General features: G+C 35.2%; 1 protein-coding gene across 1 annotated transcript in view; it reads left to right on the forward strand.

The window, feature by feature from the left end:
- LOC108542668 (adhesion G protein-coupled receptor L3-like) overlaps window positions 1-23,905 on the forward strand; it is a 405,430-nt gene that overhangs the window by 231,428 nt on the left and 150,097 nt on the right. Inside the window, exon 6 of the mRNA XM_017892773.1 lies at window positions 9,697-9,910. Coding sequence (XP_017748262.1) covers window positions 9,697-9,910 — 214 coding nt within the window. The remainder of the gene's footprint in view (window positions 1-9,696; window positions 9,911-23,905) is intronic.

The following is a 23,905-nucleotide window of genomic DNA, read 5'->3' on the forward strand; positions in this document are numbered from 1 at the left end:
AAAAAAAAAAAAAAAAAAAAAAAAAAAAAAAAAAAAAAGTGTAGTGACCAAATTTGACAGTGAATGTCACATTTTAAAATTGAAGTAATATTTTCTATTTTACTACAGTAGATTTTTATACAAAGATTCATACTAAATTTTATAGTATAATATTAGAGTTAGGAAATAATTCTTAAAATTATATTATGTGTTGTGCTGCTAAGAAAAAAAGTTCCTGCCAGGCACAATAAATGGAATAGAATGTTTAACTTACATTTCATATTCAGGAATTAGATTTCACTTCACTAATGAAATGGGAATCCATAAAGATTATACCACTGATTATTAGTGCGATATTCTTGTACCACCTTACATATTTCCTAAAAGAATTTCCCTTTCCTCTTTTCTCTGTGTGTGACACCCAAGGAGAGTTATTGCATCTTGTCTCTATGATTTTCTAGTTCATGCCTTCCATTCTTCCTATCTTTGTCTAAGCCACAATTTGGTAAATGGGGTGATAATTTTCTAAACAGTTATCTTTGGGAATTTGAAATAAAGTGATACTTTTAAAGCACCAGTGCATGAAAAACACTTGATAAATGTTACCGATTATCATTGTCATATTGCCCTGAATAACTCATTCCAGTATCTTCCTCATTAATACCCACACTCTCTTTCCTACAACCCTAATCTGTTTGAATAATCTATTGTCTAATAATTTTTAAGATTAATTTGATAAATCTTTTTATTATGTCATTGTATTATATCATAATGTTCTATCACTTTAACTAATTTGAACTATATTCTGTGTCTAACTTTAAGGCTTTCTCTGATTTTACCACTGTTCAGTTCTGTTCCTACTTCCTTTATAAATACACCTTTCTCTGCTCACATTTTTTGCCTGAAGTATTTTACTATCCCCTCTCCAATATCCACACATATTGTTTCATCTTTAAAGGACAACTCAAATCTTCTTCCTTCAAGAAATCTTTTTTAAGCACACTAACACATGTTTATTTGATTTCTCTGAAATTCTTACTTTTTATCTGTTCCACATCATTCTGTTTTATAATGCTTTAAGCTTTGCATAGGCATGTATTCATTCTTTCTCCAGCTACAAGCTTCTAGAGTCCCATGGAGACAGAAAGATTCATAGTATCCATGTTCTGGGTCATGAACCTATCTCTTCTCTCCTGCTCTGAACTTTCCCCCTTCTGGTCTTGTTAATCATGAGTAACATCCCTTGCCTTTGGGAGCTTGCTACACATACGTGAAGTTTTATCATTTCCTTTATTTCACGTGTTAACTCTGAAGCTTCCACTAGACTCTTGGAACTCCATCCCATATAAGACCACTCCTAGGCCTGAGATAACACCTAATGTGAAGAGAGACTTTAGAAGACACCCATGTCTTATGTGTAATAACTCCCAGCATCCATGTTGTAAGGGATCAATATGCATTTAGAATTAAATTGGAATATTTTAAGAAATTTCTTTTGAACTAAATAATTCTTTTCAGTGGATCCTTGTTTATCTTGAAATTATAGTTCTTACTCTTAAGAACATGTTGAACAGCTGGTTTGGAATTTTTGACATTTAGAAGAATGGGAAAATTGTGATATGTGAAATTTGATAAAGTTTTAGAAATGTTATTCCTCATGAATTGGAAGACAATGTGGAAAGTGATTTTTATTAAATGTTGAAATGCTATAGTAAGTAGATATGGAATGCATGTATTCAAACACTTGCTGCTTTTTTAGGCAGTCTTCACATAGACAATTTCATTTGAAGGTCACAGCTTTGTGTAAGTGCCCTCAAAAAGGATGAGGTTCATGATGAAGCTCCACAAGTCAAAAGAATAGCTGCTTAATTGTTTTATGATGTAACACTCATTAGAACTTTTTTTCTATAAGTTCAGAAACTTTATATTAAAACATCTGAATTTCACGCTTTTCTTTTGACCTCAGAACATAATTGTCTTTGGTTATTCTTTCAGGGTGTCAGTTTTAATTGTCACTTTGTTACACTTAGTTAAATGCTAAAATGCCATTTAAATTATATGTATTCTTTTTTGAAAGAGAATTGTTAGAATTCAGTGTATTAGAAGCTTACTGATAGCAATATGTACTTTTAAAGAGAGTAGATGATGGGTTATTTCTTTTGGTTACCAGTGTTGTTTTTGCTGCCAAGTGTTTTGGATTAGATTTTTCAGAGCACATTTCTTAAAACTTAGATAAATGTGTTGGCATGTAAAATGACACAGAGAAAATACATGTATATAAGAAAATTATGTCAAAGGCTCGGCTGAAACTTAAAATTGATAGTATTTACTTTTGGCAGCATTTAAGTAATGATATGTTTTCAAAGGCATGCCAATAGGTAGAATCATGTCCACTTTTAGATGTGTAAGTGTTCGTATCTATAATTAAGAAACTCTTTTAGAATCATTAGCCTTGACTTACAAATAGTTTAATTAACTTCTTCCTCAGAGGAATCAAATCTGTTTCATTTTTATTTTTNTCAGTGAGATCATAAGAGGGGAAAATCGTTTTTAGCACCTATTAGTAATTCAGCACTGTTTCCATAAAAATACTAATAGCCTAAATGCTGTTTAAGCAAAAGGATGGTAATACTAGACTATTTGTATGATCATTCATAATATTTTTTCTTTCATTGATTTGGTAATTTTTCAATATCTATCTAACAGTTTCAGTGTCAGTTCTTTAAACATTCCTTCAGGCTTGGTTCTGGACTGTATTGTATAGCGAAAAACTCTGTGGCTTAAAACAATAAACATTTATTATCTTCCACAGTTTCTGTATGTTAGGAGTCCAGGAGTAGTTTAACTAATTGGGTATAGCCTGGGTGTCTCGTGGGGTTGCATTTGCCTGAAGGAAGGCTTTCTGGTGGATGGAAGATCAGCCTCCAAGGTGCCTCTCTCATGTGCCTCCCAAGTTTATCCTGGGGGCCTCAGTTCTTTGCTCCCTGGACCTCTCCATAGGACTGCTTGAGTCCTCTCAAGATATGAAAGTTGGCTTTGCACAAAACAAGGGACCCAAGGAAGACTGAAGTGGCAGTGTGTTTTTAATGAACTACTCTCTGAAATCATATACTCATTTATACCACACTAAGTCCTTTAGAAGCGATTCACTCAGTACATCCACATTCTAAAGGAAAGGGAAGAATACTGGAAGAGTATCAAAGAACTGTGAACACATTTTAAAACTGCCACATGTATTGATGGCTGTTGTGAAAGTTTGGTTCTTACCTTCTTAGTTTAAAGAATTTAAATAAGAGACACACAGCAATGGAGATGCAGCATGGAACAATTTATGGCAAAGAAGAAAGAATATTTTGAAAGTTAGGTGCAGAATAGACAGTACATCCTGAGAGATGATTCAGAGAGGGCTGCTCATAAGGATGAGACAGCCAGTGTTACTGGGAAAACTCCCTTTATGGGAGTCATCTTACATGATTATTCATGAGAAGGTGGGAAGAGGTGTTACTAGTAAGCATGTTCTGAGTGGTCCTCTGGGTGCACATGCACAGTAGCTGTACATGCTTGTTCATACATCACATGTCTCATTAGCATCTTAAATCTCCATCCAGGGGTGTGTTTTTCACTATTATAATCAGCAAAGAGTAACTTTGAGGACAGGTAAAATCAAAATGTGCATGTCCTCCATGGGACAATTCCCTCCTAGAGATAGCTCTTCTTGAATGAGCTTGACTGCAATGTGAGTACTGAAAGAATTGCTCTTAAAGGGCCACAGTTGATGCATCTCCAGGACATGGTCACTTCCTTGATTGCCTATCCTGACTCACTTTGACCTCTTGAAATATCTGCACTCCCTCCCTAGGTTAGCTTATCTACTGCTGTGATTTTTAAGCACTACCTTTTAACTGTCAGATTGATGAAAATCACTATTCTGATTCATAGACTTGTATATTTAACTTCCTACCAAATTTTGTTCATGACACTAAAATCTAACCATTTGCTTATGTCAGAAACCTGAGAGCCATTCTTGTCACTCTCTCCCTTACCTTTCATGTTCAGTCTGTCATCAAATCATATAATTCTTTGTTCCTAAATGTTGATCAAATACATTCTTTGTCATTACCCATTTAAAACAACCGTCTTTGCTTATCTTTATTACTACAAAATAGTCTTCTAATTTGCATTTCTTATTGATTCTTTTGTAAAAAATTATTTGATAGATTTCTTGTCTTGTTTTTAATACACAGGATTTGCAGTAAACAAAATATGAAGGGAAGGAAATGGAAAATAAATAAAAATATAAGCCATTTTGCTGATGCTTTTATAATTGTAGCAGACAAATAGGGCAGTCTGAAGATTTTCATCTCTGCTATATGGAGATTAGGCTGTAGCCCTTATTCTTTTTTCTTTTAATTTTTTTTTTTTTTTTTTTTTTTTTTTTTTTTTGAGACAGAGTCTGGCTCTGTCGCCCAGGCTGGAGTGCAGTGGCCGGATCTCAGCTCACTGCAAGCTCCGCCTCCACCTCCGGGGTTTACGCCATTCTCCTGCCTCAGCCTCCCGAGTAGCTGGGACTACAGGCACCCATCACCTTGCCCGGCTATTTTTTCTTTTAGTTTAATTTAATTTAATTTAATTTAAAGTTCTGAGATACATGTGCAGGACACGTTGCACAGTTTGTTACATACGTAAGTGGTGCCATTGTGTTTGCTGCCACCTATCACCCATCACCTAGGTATTCGACATGCATGCTTTAGCTATTTATCCTGGTGCTTCTCCTTCCCCCGCCCTGCCCCCAGGCCCAGTATGTGTTGTTCCCCTCCCTGTCCCCATGTGTTCTCATGTTCAGTTCCTATTATAAGTGATACACATGTGGTGCTTGGTTTTCTGTTCCTTCGTTAGTTTGCTGGGATCGATGCCTTCGAGCTCCATGTCATGGTGGCTTTGAAAAGGCATGATCCTCCATTTCCTTTTTCATGATTGCATAGTATTCTGTGGTGTATATGTACCCGATATTTTCTGTTCCAGTCTACCCCTTGAATGTGTTGTGTAACCCTCATTTTTTGGAGTGGATCACTCAGTGTAGAGCAGTGCATGAGGGAAAAAAAAAAAAAAGAAAAAAAAAAAAAAAAAAAAAACAGATTTGACTAGGACATTTGAACACTTGGCCCAGGGAGAGACAGAAAATGCTTGATTTATCTATCATGTATTATTTACATTCCCTTCCCCCAGTGCAGTGGCAGGTGATTTAGTCCATACAGTAAAAATCTTCCTTGAACATATATGAAATGACCTTCTCTATATTTCTCCCATGACTAAGGAGCACCTTCTTCAAGTCGTCAGTGACCACTGATATTTTAACTTCTTTGTTCATCCCTTTTCTCTTACTCTATAGACACTCACTTAGCTACTTTATATATTAACACGGTTCTAGCCTATATTCTACTCCTGAATTCTAGACTCATGCATCTAACTGATTATTAACCATTTGCAGGTATCCTAACACCTTAAATTTAACGTATTTCAACTAAATTAATTATATTTGTTATAACCTCAACCAATTAATTGGCTACTTGCCTCTTAGACTGTGTTTAGTCTTTTACTTGTTGATATGTTTTGTACCATAATTGCATGTCTGAAGTAATATTCCCTTCTTTGAAAGCCCCCTGTTTATAACCTAGGATTACCTTGGCAAGTCTCTGACCCCAGTCCTTGGAGACCAAGAGGAATCACCTGACTCTTGATTGGTCGCCTACTTCTAGCCTCCGGACTTCCTATTCTTAGTCTGGTATCTTTAGTTATCACACACAAGTTCATCAAGGACTTATAGCATATTGAGTCAAAAAGCAGCAAATAGGTTTATCAGTAAGGGAGAGAGCCCAAGGAGAAGGAAACAGAACAACAAGAGGTTTCAGTAATGAAGTGGCTAAAATCTCAGAAAAGAAGTGAAAAATCAGATTAATGTCTGTGGAAAACAAGTGAGCAAGAATAGGGAGCTATTTCTTTTATTATTTGATATTTATTTTTTATGTGCTTTCCTCACAGTTAATAATGATCCAAAGAACTTTTCACTAGCTGTATGTCTGATATGAAATTTGGAAACTTTCTGAGGTTCTGGCATCTTTATCAGAGAAGTTTAATTAGTTCATGTTCCTTTAGTCAGTCCTATGGTCAGTGAGTAGTTCCAAAGTGTGGCATCCTAGAGGAGGGTTTCTAGATTTCACATCTAAACCTTTTCCAATTTATTCAGCAGATATTTATTACACACCTAATATATGACACTGTAATCTTTGATATAACAGATTACTTCGTGGAATAAAAATGGGAAGGAGCATAAGAAGGTATGTATATGCCTTCTTTGCTCCAAATTATTACGTTATGCGCCAGTCCACAATGCCCAATGCAATGTTAACCTGGCACAACATGCAGTAGACTATTTGACTGATTACTCTGCATTTGAATTGTTGGAGTTTTCCATGTTTTAGTGTTTTCCTCTTCTAACCACGTCTTTCCATTAGTAGCATGATAACTGAATGGCAGAAACCTTTTCTTTACAAAAATCATTTTTTTTTCCTTTGGAGTTTGGTTATTATTAAAACAGTAAAATAATTAAAAGTAATTTAAATAGCTAATTAGATAATCTTATAGAGTAGTTTCCAGCAATACATTCCCATTAACAAATTCCCTTAAACAAAGCACGCATCATTTATGGAATGCAATTTGTCACTGGGTTACTGATGATATAAATGCAATTATATGTTCAGTGGAAGAAAGCATACACAAATAAACTCTGGTTCTCCATAAAAATTGCCATATCCATAACTGTTGAATATTCTTACAAGTCCAAAAGATACATGGAAAATTTGGGCCTCGACATTTTAATTGACTTTGCAACTGTCTAGTGTCTGGTACTAAATCATATTTTTAACAGTGAAGATCCAGATTAAAGCTATGTCATTGTTTTGACAAAACTGACCCATGAGTTTATAAATCAAATTCTCCACTTAGTGAAACAAATGCTTTTTGCTAATTTGTTGTTTTATTGTTACATTAACCTTTTTTTTTTGTTGTTGTTCAAAAAAACCAACTTAATTGACTAGTTTAGTCAACATACTAGAGCTAGATGAATTCAATGTTTGGAAGCAGTTTCAATGTGATTTTTTATAAAATGATTATAAAAGGAAACAATTTGTCTCTTAATAAATGTGTAAAACTTTACTCTAAAATATTCTGAGAATTCTGATATTAAGGACTTTTGTGAAAACAAAAACAAAACACCTCTATGATTCCATTTAAATTTACCAAAGTCCTTTTTTTAATTCAATGATTCTATTATATAAGACTTTAAATACACTATTGAAAATGTCTATATCCATGAAAATAGAATCTCAGTATTGAAAAGGACTTCAGATTTAAATAAGCATCCAATTTCTGAGTGACAAACAAAGAATTTTAATTTAGGGACAATAGAAATGCACGTATCAGAAATTTAGTGTCTATTGTGAGAGTACCTTGCCAAGTGTTGACACAACAACAAACTTTAAAAATAACATTACAACCAATCTTTAATTGTGCTAACTCTCTTCAGTCAATGCTGTGGATATTCTAGATTCTTCTGTGGGTGTGTATGTGTGTGCACACGAGAGAGAGGGAGAGAGAGAGAGAGAGAGGGAGAGAAAATGTTGAACACCAACCAGAATGGAATTAACTGTGCAGTGCAACTTGAAGAACGTCAAGTGACCTGTTAACCTGTTAAGAAGTTTTGCCTAGGGACTATGGTACAGTCATACTTTTTCAAAAATATCATACAAATGAAGTGAAAACCTACATCACTCTCAACTTTTAAATTATGGGTATATTTCACAAACCCAATCAATATTTTCTCTAAACTTTAAGTGAAAATATTTATAGTTATATGTTTTTCTTTGCCCCTCTATTTCTCACCTCCCTGCCTCTCTCCTCCCTTCTTTTCACATTTCATGCTTCATAGAAAAGCCACAAGAAGATAAGCATATATTTATTTAAATACATGTCTTTTGTGCATGTGCACATTAGTGATTTAATCAACTATAAATGCAAATTTAAGCTATCACATATTTCTCTATAACTGATTCTCTTAATGTGGAAATCAACTTATTTGACAGTTAGTAAACACTTCATTTAAAATTTTAATTACATGCTTATAAAAGAAGATTTGTTGAGTTATTATAACTTAACATTTGACTCTTTCCCAATAATGCAGTGATTATGTTCACAATCTTGGAGAGGGAAACTGTTAAACTTGACAGGAAAAGGCAGACATTTTTCTATATAAAACTTAAATATAGATGTCCAGCAAACATCTAAAATTAAACATCAAGCTAGAAAAAGTGTATTTCTCATAAATGTAAAGGACAAATGTTTATTTTTTTTTTTACAAAAAACTTTTATAACAGTAAACTTTACATAAATGTAAGCAACCATTTACGAATAAAAGCAATATTAAAGGTCAATAAATATATGAAAATACATTCCACAGTACAAGTAAAGTAGTACAAGTTAAAGATATTATACCATTCTTTATCAAATTGACAAAACTTAAAGGAATTGATAATATTTAGTTTTGAAAAAGAAAGTATTGTTGATAGAAAGTATACGTTTTCAAGTTTATTTGAAATCTATTGATATTTGCCAGATTTGAAATGTATTGCCCTCTTGATCCATCGATCTCATTTTTTAGAAATATACCATAAAATGTATTTGGATAATTAGGTTTTCTCAAATATATTACTCAAGTATATAATTACTATATATTTCTCAAATATATAGGTGCACAGATAGGTTTAGGCTTCCTTGCAGTATTATGACACAAAAACACCAAGACCTTTCCAAGTGTCCATGAACATAGGACCAGTTAAATAATTTATATTTTATGAGATATAGCCATTAAAATGAAGGAAAAAATATCCAGATATGGAAAGATTTCCATCATATATCATTATATTTATAAATAAAATAATACAAAATATCAAACAATGTGTATAGTGTGATACTACCTGAGTAAAATTACTAGAGTAAAATGAAAAGAGGAGTGGGAGAACACACACATGTCTGTTTCTGTGAAGAAAATTATAATTTGGAGGTCTCCACATGGGTAACTAGTTAGCTGTTGACTTTGGGGGAAGAGTATGGGGAGGAGCTAAAGGAAAATATAACTTCTCCTCCAAACGAATCTCCATTTTCTTAAATAGCATGCATTAGTTCTACAGTGAAATCATGAAGTATTGCCTCAAACAATGGAAGTATGTTGTAAAATTGAAATAGATTAAGTGTATTTAAAGTCAACGATAGTGCAATTTTCAATGATGATTTTGTTATTAAAAAGAAGAAAGGAACACTTGCAAGGTTTATCTGAATATCTGACTGTATAAACTGGATGATATCTCTATCTAGTTTTAATCTGACACACCAGGCCAAGAGTTTAATACAAAATCGACAGTACCTTTTTCCATTTATAAGAAAACAAATGTGATAAAGATTTTAAGAACTGTTTTGTTGAAATAGAATAAACATATTTATAAAGTTACTGAATAGAAAAATATTCTAGTTTAATTAAAATTATGAATCTTAACTGCTTTGTATCTTGGTATTGATTTACCCCAAACACTGGAAAAGCAAACACATGTAATCTTCCTTTGTATGTGGTAAGAATGGCATCTCTTTTCTTCTTCCTCCTTTTGGCAGCTTTCAGCCGTGCCCCAATTCCGATGGCTGTGGTCCGCAGAGAGCTATCCTGTGAGAGCTATCCTATAGAGCTCCGTTGTCCGGGTACAGACGTCATCATGATAGAAAGTGCGAACTACGGCAGGACTGATGACAAAATTTGTGACTCTGACCCTGCTCAGATGGAGAATATCCGATGTTATCTGCCAGATGCCTATAAGATTATGTCTCAAAGGTATGATACGTCTAATATTCTTTTCTTTGTGCATAATATAAACCTTCAACATGCATCTGTGTTACATATTGAACATAAGAACATAAACAGTGTTATGTATTTTAGGATATTTTGAAATAGTTTTCCATATCTGACTATTCCCTATATCACCAAAATGCTAATTGCAAGCAGCATTTGGAAAGTATTACAATTTACTGGATTATCTATTACATTTCATGGTCTGCAAGACATTGCATGCTGTTATTTTGATAGTGTTCTCTAGAACTGAGTTCATTACATGAGAGAAGAAATGTATTTTTCACAATTTGCAGAAATAGGATTTTCTCCAAATATGGCAGAAAAATTATTTTACTGCTAACAATAACTTTCTAACAATGTAGGGAAAAAAAGAAGTAAAATTAATAGATAATTTTATAATCATTAATCAAAATATAGTAAGAGTATTGATTAAGGATTAGTTGGCCATGGAAAATAATTTTAAAAGTATTCTTTTACTATTCAGCATATGAAATTAAATATTTGAGCAATCTAAATATGGGCATATTAACATAAATAGATATAAATATATAATATCAGTGGGTAAGAAAATATTTTGATTCTAAAAGACTGGTCAATAGGAATGCATATTATATAAGCTTAAATTATGTTAAAATTTCTTGATAAGTTAGCTATATATTACATATCTCTTAGATATTTGTTCACTATTACCATGCTTTCTCAGAAATCAGAGATAAAGTCATTCATTTACTATAAGCCTACAGCTATTCAGTTATTTCTTTTCCTTCTATTATTTAAGGACTTTTAAAATATAGGGAAAACTATATTTTAGATAAAACTAAACAAGTTGAAGTCCAAAGGCAGAAACAGTAGATTTCAAGGTTTCTTTCTCTTGTACTGAAGAAAGCCTTCCTTATTTTTCACCTTTTGTCTTCTTCATATTCAAAATTCTGGCAAGTATTTTTGTGTGTAATTAATACATTCATAGTCAATATCTTATTTTTATAAATTACTGTTGTATAAACTATTAATACAAATTATAATATGTCAAGTTTTTGATGATTAAGGCATCTGAGGTGTACTTGAAGGATAATGAAATCTGGGCAAATCTGAGGGCTTTTATTTGTCTATTACTAAAATGATGGCTCATACTAAGGTGAGCATTAATAAGAAATAAGATATTAAAATTAGAGATTTCATTTGATAAAAGTTTGGTTGCATCTTGTTGTTCTTGTGTGCCTCTATCATTGTTACATGTTTGATATACGTATCTCCAACTATATTAAATGCTATGCCTGAAAGACTTCTAATTATTTCATTGTCTGTAGGTATTTTAATGGCATTTCAGGAGTGGTTTTCTATGAGTACTATTCAGTGGGCACTAGGACTAAATTGTTATGTTTATTTGTTTTAGTTAATCAAATGTAAGATTCTGTAGAATTCATTTGGAATGTGGGTTGAGAAGGAAATTCTGCCTTTCTCTGATTCATTTGTCACTTAAAATGTAATAGAAGCATTAGCTCTTTCATCTCTGTATGATTTTCACTGAAATTGTTTTAATCCTTTCATTGATATTATTAACGGCTCCAAAAATAAGCCTTTAATCTTATAACTATTTCAAAAAAGTAGTTATAATGGATCCTTTAGAGCCACTGAACTATATGGGATGCGTACACTAAGTGACAAATCTGTAGAGTAAAAATACTTTAAGCACCGTAAATCATTTGTGTAAATCATTTGTAAATCATTTGTGTAAGCCCTCCTGGTGGTTTCACAAATATGAGTTGTCAGTTAGCTGAAATAACTGTGGTTAATTCTCCATGGAAGCAAGTTTCTCACTTGCCTTTTAACTATTAAATGTACTACATTTAGACTTGTCCAAAGTAAATGTTTTTGACTCTCTGAGAAAAGAAATCAGGTTCTATTTTGTAAGCTCCCAAGAGACGCGATGGTCATGGTCATTTAAGCTGCTTTATAATGAACTTAGTTACACTATTATGCCAACCACAGCATGTTAAATAGTGCTAATAATTACTACTTATGATATGGACATCATACTAATGGTATAAACAGTTTAAATAGATTAAAGCATTTAAACTGAAATCATAATGGAAAACATGTTTTTTTAAAAGGTATCTTAATTCTTTTCTTTTGCTTAAACTTCTAGAAAGTGACTGTATCAGAGTCTAAACATTTCTAAGCGTGTCTTATGAAGGATTATTACTCAGCATAAACAGCATTATTATCACTGTATTCTTGTATAACCTTGTTAAAAAAGCCCATAACTTGCTTCAGCTTGATGCAGTAGACAGATGCCTCAGGCAAGGAGCAACATGAAATGTCATTGAGGCAGATGTTTGAATATACATTGAACAAAGGCATAAATTAAACTGCATACTGACGTGTAAATTAAAGCTAGGTGTGAAAAATTTGGAAGTTAAATTGAAAGGCTGTAACTCTTGATTTCCATATTTTTCTTCAGTGGAGCTATGTAATCTGATATATGCTCTAGAGAAGCCACTTTCTTCATTGCTTTCCAGATTTCATGTTCTCCAATCACGTGTGCTCTCATGCCATTCTGTCCACCACCCACCAATAATAGTCCATGCTTTACCTCTGTTTCATTATCTTACTCGATAACTTGTTAAAATATCACAACAGATTTATTTGTCCTTCTCAGAAACTTATACTTTTACTCAATTATTATCATCTACATCCCTCTTTAATCTCATCTAAACATTAACAAACCTATATTATCATACAGCTGCCTTGTCTAAAGCAAATTGTGGGCTTCTAGAAGGGAGACTGTCTGTTGATTTTACCTAAAACCAACTTTGTATATATAAATTAATAAATAAATATGCTCTCTAATTTTGTTATGCCACTTAAAAGCTTTTTTAACTCTATTATTTGAATGGTTTCTATTTCTTTTGTTTTATTTTATATATTTTAGAGAGTTTTTTAAAAAATATTACACATAATTTTGGAAATCTAAATATGAAAATGACAGTTCAGCAACTGGATAACTAGAAATTTTACATTTGGCATTCAGCTTAGGTTTCATGTTATTCTTAACTATTAATGGAAATATTTCCGTTGTTAACCAGCACTTACTTGAAAGTTTACAACGTTCAGTTTACCATGACAGTTACTTTGGGGTTTGATGGATTAATAAGTTAGTTGTGTTTTCTCCCCATAAAACTATGTATTTTTTGGCAGATGAGAAAACTCAACTATATCATTTACTCAACATTTTACTTTTTATCTCATTTATATGTATTGAAGAGATTAAAGGAGGAAGGCTCTTTCAGCTAAATGATATAAGAGCGCATTTCACTGGAGAGGAAATCTTAGAGCTGCTTCTTGAAAGATGGCAGCATTAGTGGAACCAGAAGAGACCTAAGTAATACTAGCTATATAAGTGGAAGAACACTAGTAAAGAACACAAGGACATAGCTTTTTTCTAGTAATCTTTTGCTTATCATCTGTTCACAAGTTTATTACTGTTCTGCTGTGGACTTTTTATTGATGTATAATATATCTACAGAAAATTCCATATATCATAGATGTACACCTCAATGAATTTTCACAAATCAAGCTCATCCGTGTAACTATCACAGACAAGGCAGAAAATTAACGTCGTCTTAGAAAGCTCCCCTTTGTGCTCTGCACCAGCCATATTTCTTCCTACAAGGATTGCCCTATCCTGATTTCGAAAACTCTAAATTAGTTTTTCCCACTTTGTAATTTTAGTAAAAGGTTTCATATATTAAATACTTTTTGTCTGACTCCTCTCATGTAATGATTTATTTTTAATGTAAATCTGTTGAAGCATTTGTATATCCTATATATAGTTCACTCATTTCAATTGTGCAATGATGTTTTTAGTGAACTTAGCAAGTGTTGCAACCATTGCAATAAATCAGTTTTAGAATTTTTTTGTCATCACAGTAAGATTCTGCATGCCAATTACTGTTCATCCCAATCTCCTTCCCCATCCTGTGCAATGTCCAATCTACTTTCTGTCTATATGTTTATCCTCAATGTATTATTTTAAAGCGAAAAAATGAGTATTTAAAACCAAGTTAAATTTAATGGGCTTTTCAGTGGGGACAATATAGAAGAAATATTGGCAGTTATTTCTGGAGGTATGGAAATAGATATATTGCCTGCATTTTGAATACTCTTAGAATCAAACATCATGAATCTAGACATTTAAAAATTATTTCTTTTGAGTTTTCTATCAAGTACAGGTGTCAAATGTACAAAGTAGGCGTATTTTTTTTTTTTTTTCTATTTAAAGGAGTGATCTAAGTTTTGTTTTAGACTCAGGGTGTTCACATATTACAGTCACATTAGGAACATGCAGAAAAGAGAGAGAGAGAGAAGGCCGGGTGCTGTGGCTCACACCTGTAATCACAGCCCTTTGGAAGGCTGAGGCAGGAGTATTGCTTGATTCCAGGAGTTCAAGTCCAGCCTGGATGTACCATCTCTACAAAAAATAAAAAGTTAGCTGGACCTGGTGGGGTGCACCTATGGTCCCAGCTGCTCGGGGGTGCTGAGGTGAGAGGATGCCTTGAGCCCAGAAGCTTAAGGCTGCAGTGAGCTGTGATCACAACACTGCACTTAACCCGAGTGACAGAATGAAGCTGCTTAAAAAAAAAAAAAATAGAGAAATAATTGTTTCCCATCTTTCTGAAAAGTTAGTTTTCAGTTTATATCAATAGCACTGAAGGTAATTTTATAGCTTACAAAAGATCTTGCGTTCTGCTGAAGTCATTCGGGGTGATGCTAAGAATTTTTCAACAGTATGAGGAGGTGAAATGCCAGTGGCAGTTTTGGAGTATACATAGCCTAGTAAGTGTTCTGCAATAACTGCATTTATATACATGAGTTGTTCCATTCAAGTATTCTCTTTTACTTCTTTGACAGATCCATTATATTGTCTTGTATATCTCTTATTAACTATAACGGATCAGAAACAATTCCTCATGTTAGGAACTTTTTCATTGAATCCATATTCTATGTAATAAGAAGAAAGAAAGACATAGAACCTGTAATATATAATACGTTACTTAAGGATTACTGTCTGTGTGCATGTCTTTTTAAATATAGAGGAAAAGAAAGGAGAGAAGGAAGGTAACGTTTTCCAAGGCCCAAATGTAAAGAATATGGAGAAACAGCAAATTTCCTATATGGAAGGCATTTATTTATTTCTTCTTCTCTAATATTTAGCTTCTTTCAATTCTGGAAGTACATTTTGATAATGTTTGCTAAATTACTTTCAAGTATTTCTTGCTATTCATTTAATTTTGAAAGAAGTTGTATGTTACCATATGCATTGTTCAAAATTAAAAATTTTATTTAATGATTCAAATATTTCATTCTAGCTTATGGGGAAAGCTAAAGGGAATTGTGTTAGGTCTCCTTTGCCAACAGGAACTATTAACCCTTTATTGCAGTCATACTCAAAGCATGGTTCATGGAAATTTGGAATCCCTTTTAAGGAGTCTACAAGGTCAAAACCAGATTTTTCTCTGGCTGTATGCTTTAATCACTTGCTTTTTATTTTCTATGTATCCATTACATGTTTTTCATGAGGTTACCACGAGGCTTACAAACACTATTTTATAACCCACTATTTAAAACTAATGACAACTTAACACTGATTGTGTAAAGAACCAAACTCACACAAAGGAAACTAATAAAAACTCTACACTTTAACTTCATTCTCCCACTTTTTAACATTTTGTTGTTTCTCTTTGTGTCTTATTGTACTGTTTATGTCTTGAAAAGTTGCTCTAGTTATTATTTTTGATTGGTTCATCATTTTGTCCTTCTACTTAAGTCAAAAGAAGCTTATACATTATAATTACAGTGCTATACTAATCTGTGTTTTTCTGTGGGCTGACTGTTACCAGTGAGGTTTTTGTTTGTTTCTTTCTTTCTTTCTTTTTTTTTTGTTTTGTTTTGTTTTGTTTTTTCCTTCAGGTGATTTCTTATTGCTCATTAACATCTTTTTTCTTTCTGATTGAAGAACTCCCTTTAGCATTGCCTGTCTGGTTTTGATGAAATCACTCAGCTTTTGTTTGCCTGGGAAGGCCTTTATTTCTCCTTCATGCTTAAAGGATATTTTCACTGGATGTACTATCCTAGGGTAAAAGTTTTTTTCTTTCAGCACTTTAAATATGTCATGCCACTCTCTCCTGGCCTGTAAGGTTCCCACTGAAAACTGCTGCCGGATGTATTGGAGCTTTGTGTCATTTGGGTTTTTTTGTTTTGGTTTGGTTTGGTTTTTCCGCTCTGGCTGCTTTTAGGATCCCTTCTTTATCCTTGACCTTTGGAAGTTTGATTATTAAAAGTCTCAGAGTAGTCTTCTTTGAGTTATGTCTGCCTGCTGTTCTATACCTTCTTGTGTTTGAATGTTGGTATCTTTATCTAGGTTTGGAAAGTTCTCTGATATTATCCCTATGAATCCCCCTTGCCTCTGTCTCTTTCTCTCCCTCCTCTTTAACGACAATAACTCTTAGATGTGTTCTTTTGAAGCTATTTTCTAGATCCCGTAAGCATGCTTATTATTTTTTATTCTTTTTTCTTTTGTCTCCTCTGATTGTGTATTTTCAAATAGCTTGCCTTCTATTTCACTAATTCTTTCTTCTGTTTGATCAATTCTGCTGTTAACAGACTTTGAAGTATTCTTCAGCATGTCAATTGCATTTTCAAGTGTAGCATTTCTGTTTGATTCCTTTTAAGTATTTCAATTTGCTTATTAAATTTATCTGATATAACTCAGAATTCCTTCTCTTCGCTATTCTTGAATTTCTTTGTGTTTCCTCAAAATGGCCATTTTGAATTCTCTTTCTGAAAAGTCATATATCTCTGTTTCTCCAGGACTGGTCCCTGGTGCCTTATTTAGTTCATCTGATGAGGTCCTGTTTGCCTGGATGTTGTTGATACTTATAGGTGTTCTTCAGTGTTTGGTAATTAAAGAGGTAGATATTTATTATAGTCTTTACAGTCTGGGCTTGTTTGTGCCTGTCCTTCTTGGGAAGGCCTTCTGGGTATTTGAAGGGACTTGGGCCCCAAGCCCAATAATGTTGTGGTTTTTGCAGACTCATAGAGGTAATGCCTTGGTGGTCTTGGATAAGACCTGAATGAATTATCTCACTTACCAGGCAGAGACTTGTTTTTTTTTCCCTTACCCTCAAACATATTGAGTGTCATTCTATGTGCTGAGCCATCTGGGACAGGGTGTGTAATGATGCAAGTACCCCTGTGACCACCGTCACTGGGACTGTGCTGGGTCAGACCTGAAGCCAGCATGGTACTGGGACTTGTTCAAGGCCTTTCCCTTCAGTGTAGTGAGTTCCTCGGGCCCTGGGAGTGTCCAGAGATGCTGTCTGGGAGCCAAGTACTAGAGCCAAAAACCTTAGCAATTTGCCTGATGTTCTATTCTTCTGCGGCTAAGCTGGAACTCAAACCACAATACAAAGTCCTTCCCACTCTTCCCTCCTCTTACTATGGCTGAAGATCCTCTCTTGTGGCTCCCATCACTACTAGTCCACGGGGGTTCTCCAGCCTATCACCAATGTTCACTTAAAGCCCAAGGCATCTTCCTCAGCTTGTGGTGAATGTTGCCAGGCCTGGACTCACCCTTCAGGGACGTGTATTCCCATCTGGCCCAGAGCAGGTCCAGAAATGCTGTCGAAGAGTCTAGGCCTGGACTTAGGGACTCCAAGGGCCTGATTGCTGCCCTACCCCACTGTGACTGAGCTGATAAACTAGGGTACAAGACAAAATCCCCTTTATTTTTCCCTCTGCTTTTCTTAAAAAGAAGAAGTATTTCACCATAGCCACTACAGCTGGGAATGTGATGGGTCTTTTCTGAAGCCAGCACATCTCAGAGCCCAAGACCCACTGCACACCACCTGGGTATCAATGGTGGTTTTTCAGGGCCCAAGCATTCTTTAGTCAGCAGGTAATAAGTCCTCCCAGGACTGGGCTCTTCACTTCAAGGCAGTGGTCCTTTTTGAAGCAGGATATGTTGAGAAATGTCATCTAGGAGCTATGGCCTGGAATGGGGACCTCATAATTCTGCCCGGTACCTTATCCTACTGTGGCTGAGCTGGTATCCAAGATGCAAGACAAGTCCTCTTTCTTTTTCACTCTTCTCTCCTTTAGCAGAAGGAAGGAGTCACTTTTGTTGCTACAAGCTGCACTGCCTGGGGTTGGAGAAGCGATGGCACAAGCACTCCTTGAGCTGTGCCAGGTGGTGTCTTCCTTAGTCACATGCCACCCAAGTTCACTGGCTCTAAGCCCAGCCTAGCACTAGGAATTGCAGTCTTTGTGTCCTAAGTTTCCTTTCAAGTTTACCTAGGACCCTAGAGCACTTTGGCCCACAGTGGTGAGGTTTGCCATGAAACCCAAGTTCCAGCCCATGGGATGGGTGATTCCCCTCTGTCTAGGGCTGGTCCAAATGCTTCCTCCTTGTGTGCGTGCTGGCTGAGCCCAGCATGGTTTAATTCTCTGCTGTGACGGGGCAGCACTGAGTTCGATGTAAAGTTTCTCAGTCACTCTGTCTCCCTCTCTAAAGTGCACAGATACTCTATGTGCCTCATGACCACTGCAGGGGACTGGGGAGGGGTGTCAATGGCGATTCAAGACTGCTTCTCCTGCTCCCCTCAGTGCCCTCTTTTTGCAAAATGAAACTAAAACCAGGTACTTTGATTGCTCACCTGATTTTTGGTTCTTGTCATGGAGCTTTTCTGTGTGCAGACAGTTGTTAAAACGTGCTGTTCCAGCAGAAGGGGACAAACGGTGTATGCTTCCATTCTGCCATCTTGCTCTGCCCCTTAGCTACTTTTAAATACTTGTAAATGAGAAAACGTATCATGCCAGCCTTTTGTAATCAGACTTGAATATAACTAACTGAGTGCTATATAAATTTTACATACTGAGACTTTAGATGGAGCAATCTTCACAATCAAACCTTTTGCTAATAAGTTATAAAAATGAAAGTGAATTTTTACTTGTGCCACACTAGTAACTTTGGTTTTTTATATAGTTAAATTTATTATTGTGTAGCACTGTGATTTTATTTTTCACTCTCTGCCAGAGCTCAACTTATGCTGAAAACATATTATGAAATTTGCCTCCTTGAATACTGTATCTGTCTACCAATCATAAGCTTTATATTGCCTCATTGTTTATTTATTATTCTCCAGGCACGAGAATTGCTCAAGCCCAGAAGTTCAACCCCAGCCTGGGCAACATGGTGAGACCTCGTCTCTACCAAAAATTAAATTAAATAAGTAGCTGGATATGGTGCCATACTCCTGTGGCCACAGCTACTTGGGAGGGTAAGGTGGGAAGATTGCTTGAGTCTGAAAGTTCAAGGCTGCAGGAACCTGTGATTGCCTCACTGAACTCCAGCCTGGGTGACAGGGGAATACCCTGTCTCAAAAAAACTGTTGGGAAATAACTGTTTTCACAGTATTTGTTAATATGAAAAAATGCATTAATTGATAATAGCTTCTGTAAAGTTAGATGTTTGCCTTATCACTTGTGTAGAAAAAGATATATAAATCATATCTTTTTGTAATTAGGATTTCCAAATAGTAAAAGTGAAGTATGTTTATTTTTTCATGCATAAAGGCTAATTTCAATATATAAATATATATGTGTTTGTGTTCTGCCTCAAAAAGACTTGAGATCTTTCCAAAAATGTTAGTGCCCATAACTATTAGTACTATCAATCTTTGAAAATAAACATTTGGAGCTGTTTCTTGGACTCGTTCGTGTATTGAGGAAGTAATGCTTGGCAAAGAATATAAGTCTACAGGAATGCTGTAATATAAAAAGAAGAAAATATACTTCAAAAGCAATAAAAAGACAAGAAGGAGAGATAGTTGTTACAAAAGGAGGAGACTAGCTGTCTATGGGTTAAATGGTGAGTAGATGATAACTGAACTGAAGGGACCCTTTTCACTTAAGATTATTGATGTTGTTGAATTATTTAGAGCCACTTTGATCCCAAACCTTCACCAATGATCATCTGAACAACTCTGTATATTTTACTATTACATATTAATGTTCTCCTGGAGATTTTAATTTACTTAGAAAATTTAGTGCATCAATATTATATGAAATATTTATGACAGTTCTTTACCAATGCAAACATTTTTTAAAAGATAATATTATAATATGATCCCCTGATTTGGTAACATTGACTTTTTTATTTGTTTCATGGTAATGGTCTTTTTTTTTTTTTTTTTTTTTTTTAAATTTTACAACTATACACGTGAAGTCCACTAAAGCCTGGATATATGGTACAGCCTTCAGGTTTTCTGTTATAGGTGATATATATTTCATATGTATTTCTCATATATGTTATAGCTACATATTTCTAACTACTTAGACACTCATTTTTATCTTCTTTCTTCAAGCCACAAATATCTGTCTTTTTATTATAATTTGGTATAAAATACCTATAGCCAGTTTCATCAGTTAAAACCTTCTGGACAGTGGAAATTATTTATCTGTATGGATTTTAGAAATTAGGGACACAAAACATACTGCTCTCTCACAAATTAGTCTCTGCAATATTTTCACAGTACAGGTTTTCACTTTTCTAGGTAATTCAAGTAGATCATGCCTGAGGAGATAAGATCCTGAATTACTTTCTAAGTTCATTTCTAAAGCAAACATAGAGCCCTTCAGATGGTTTATAGTAAGTTAGCATTTCCCTGCTGTGACATTTTAAAAAAAATGTGCAACTATAACAACAAACATGTGTATTGTAATTTTTTATGGAAAGTCATAGAATTGGAAAAGCATAAATAATATTAGCAGCATAAGCCCACATGGATACTGGAGGGCAACATGAACCTCCTGCAAACTAACAGAAAAGTGAATCTTAATGTAATTTGTGAAGTACATAGCATCTAAAATGTTACACATGAATGAACGTGAAGGAAAATAATTCTCATGAGATGCTATCAGATACATATCTATTCATATTTCATAGTTGTAATTCATTATAAAATAATATCAGCAACAAATAACAAAAAGAAGTTACAACATAAATCTCATCCCCTACATTCCTTTAATCTGTTGTACTGTAATTTTTTTGTCAGAAATAATTGAAGAACATGTGTTTTGGTGGTTACAGAATGAACTTAAATATCCTTAGAGTGGAGCCATTGAAAGTAGTATGCCAGTGGTGTTGGCATCCATGTGAACACACAAACAAATTTACACACATACGAGTGAGATCATAACTTCTGATGTAAGTATATAGGGTATATATGACATATATTTGTAAAATGCAAATTAATTTCATGAAAAAATGTTATCTAATGGTTTAAGATTTCAAAAAGCTTACTTTTTTCATTTATTAAGGAGTAAATGACTCTGTTTTATCATTTTTTTATTTAAAATTTTGTTTTGATTTTGTCAGGATGATAGAGCAGACATAATTATTTTATTTTACTGATGACAGAGCTGACACTCCAACTGGTAAAGAGATTAATACAAGGATATGACCCTATGCCTTGTAGGGGCCAAGGGAAAACTTACCTTTTGCTCCCTGAAGGTTCACTGAAAAAATCAACTCACTAAAGGCACATTAATTGGACAAAATACATACAAATTTTAGGAATGTATACACAGAAGTCTTCAGAATGAAGACCTAAAGATACAGGATAAATTGTTCATTTTTATGCTTAGGCTCAACACAGTATGGACAGCCATGTAGAAATATGATTACACAAAATGGTATGGCCTAATGCTAATAGACTGAGTGAGTGGGTAAACCCAGCAAGCCCCATCTGTCTAGATTCTTCTTGGCCTCTCAGGTAATTCATTCCTTCTGGGTATGGGGCAGGACCCTCTCTGGAATGGGAGTTTTATCACCTACAGTCAAGCAAGATAGGTCAGATAATTCCTTTTTGTTCTTTGAGACAAAATCGCATTCTGCAGCCCAGGCTGGAGTGCAACGACTTTATCTCGGTTCACTCCGCCTCCCGGTTTCAAGCGATTCTCCTGCCTCAGCCTCTCGAGTAGCTAGGATTACAGGCGCCTGTCACCACACCTGGCTAAGTTTTGTATTTTTAGTAGAGACGCAGTTTCGCCCTGTGGGCCAAACTGGTCTCAAACTCCTGACCTCAAGTGATCCACTCTCCTCAGCCTCCCAAAGTGCTGGGATTAAAGGCATGAGCCACTGCGCCTGGCCTAGATAATCTCTTTATGGTCAGTTTTTTCCAAGGAAAGCAGGAGGGAAAGGTAGATTAATGATTTCAGGTATTATGGCTAGCCTTGGGGAAAGGGGGTTTTGGTTTCTATGCTGGCCTCCAGGATGAATGGTACTGAGACAGGAGAGCAGAAGGTCAGAGAAAAATTTTTGCTTCTGCGGCCACTTCTGTGGCCTTCATTTTGGGGTATTGTTTTCTGAGTCACAACAGCTTTTACTCCAAGTTTAATTTTATAAACAAATTTTCTGAACTAGTTTATTTGGAAAGCAAAATGACTGATATTTGTTATTTTGATAGAAAAGTGTATCTTCCATTTATTGGCAGGATAAAAAATTGATTTAAACTGAAAGTTTTCTAGTTAAAAGAGGAAATGGGCCAGGCCTGGTGGCTTACACCTGTAATCCCAGCGCTTTGAGAGGCCAAGGTGGGCAGATCACGAGGTCAGGAGATTGAGACCATCCTGGCCAACATGGTGAAACCCCTTCTCTACCAAAAATACAAACATTAGCTGGGTGTGGTGGTGGGCGCCTGTAATCCCAGCTATTCGGGAGGCTGAGGCAGGAGAATCGCTTGAACCCAGGAGGCGGAGGTTGCAGTGAGCCAAGATCACTCCACTGCACTCCAGTCTGGGCAGCAGAGTGAGGCTGTGTTGCAAAAAACAAACAAACAAACAAAAAACAAACCAACGAGGAAATGGATTGGAAATGAGATATTCAACAACTGCAGATTTTTTTAAGAAAAGGTTGTCTCCTGGAGCTCCAAAATTATGTTAGGTTTAGGAAGGTGTTTAGAACCCAGACCCCCCTACTCCTCAGATACTTTTGCCTCATCTGTAAATTCAGAGCATGTGGTTTAAAATCTTTGCAATAGGCTTTGGTTTGGCATCCAGGCCACATGTCCTGGTACACACTGCTTTGAAGCAATTTAGAATACTTGCTTTGAAGGCTTGTTATAAACATAGAAAATCTGTTTTCCACAAGGATAACACCGGAGTGTCAAAGAGGTTATTATTGTGACTAGAGATCAATGTTTTTACATGATCCTCTGTTACTGAATCAGAGGTGTCATTCTGGATTTTGATAATGTTTATTTCTCTATGTAAGTCAAAATAGAAGGGTTTAAAGAATTCCTGTCTCAAAAATAATCTCTCTTTATTATTCCTTTAGCAATACGTTGGCTTCACGTTCTAAAAAAAAATGGTTTATTTACATTTGTGAATGTTTTACATTTTACTTGTCCATTGATACATAATTCTTTTTGTACATGACTTCTGGGTACAGAATTCTGGTTCTGGGAAAATTCTTACAACATATGCAGTTTAACCTTCAAAATCAGAAAAGTTTTAGAAATTGGGGGCATTTGTTTTTTTATTTGGGGGCATTCAGTCATTTAAGGATTCTAGCACATCAAGCTTCATTTCTGTAGTATGGATAGTATCTATTCCCTACCCCACTCCTTCCTTTGCATTTCTGTATAAGAATGCTGTTACGGGCCGGGCGCGGTGGCTCAAGCCTGTAATCCCAGCACTTTGGGAGGCCGAGACGGGCAGATCACGAGGTCAGGAGATCGAGACCATCCTGGCTAACATGGTGAAACCCCGTCTCTACTAAAAATACAAAAAACTAGCCGGGCGACCTGGCGGGCGCCTGTAGTCCCAGCTACTCGGGAGGCTGAGGCAGGAGAATGGCGTGAACCCGGGAGGCGGAGCTTGCAGTGAGCTGAGATCCGGCCACTGCACTCCAGCCTG

This window comes from Rhinopithecus bieti, unplaced genomic scaffold, assembly GCF_001698545.2.
Source record: "Rhinopithecus bieti isolate Rb0 unplaced genomic scaffold, ASM169854v2 scaffold_20169, whole genome shotgun sequence".
In the NCBI taxonomy this organism is placed as follows: Eukaryota; Metazoa; Chordata; class Mammalia; order Primates; family Cercopithecidae; genus Rhinopithecus; species Rhinopithecus bieti.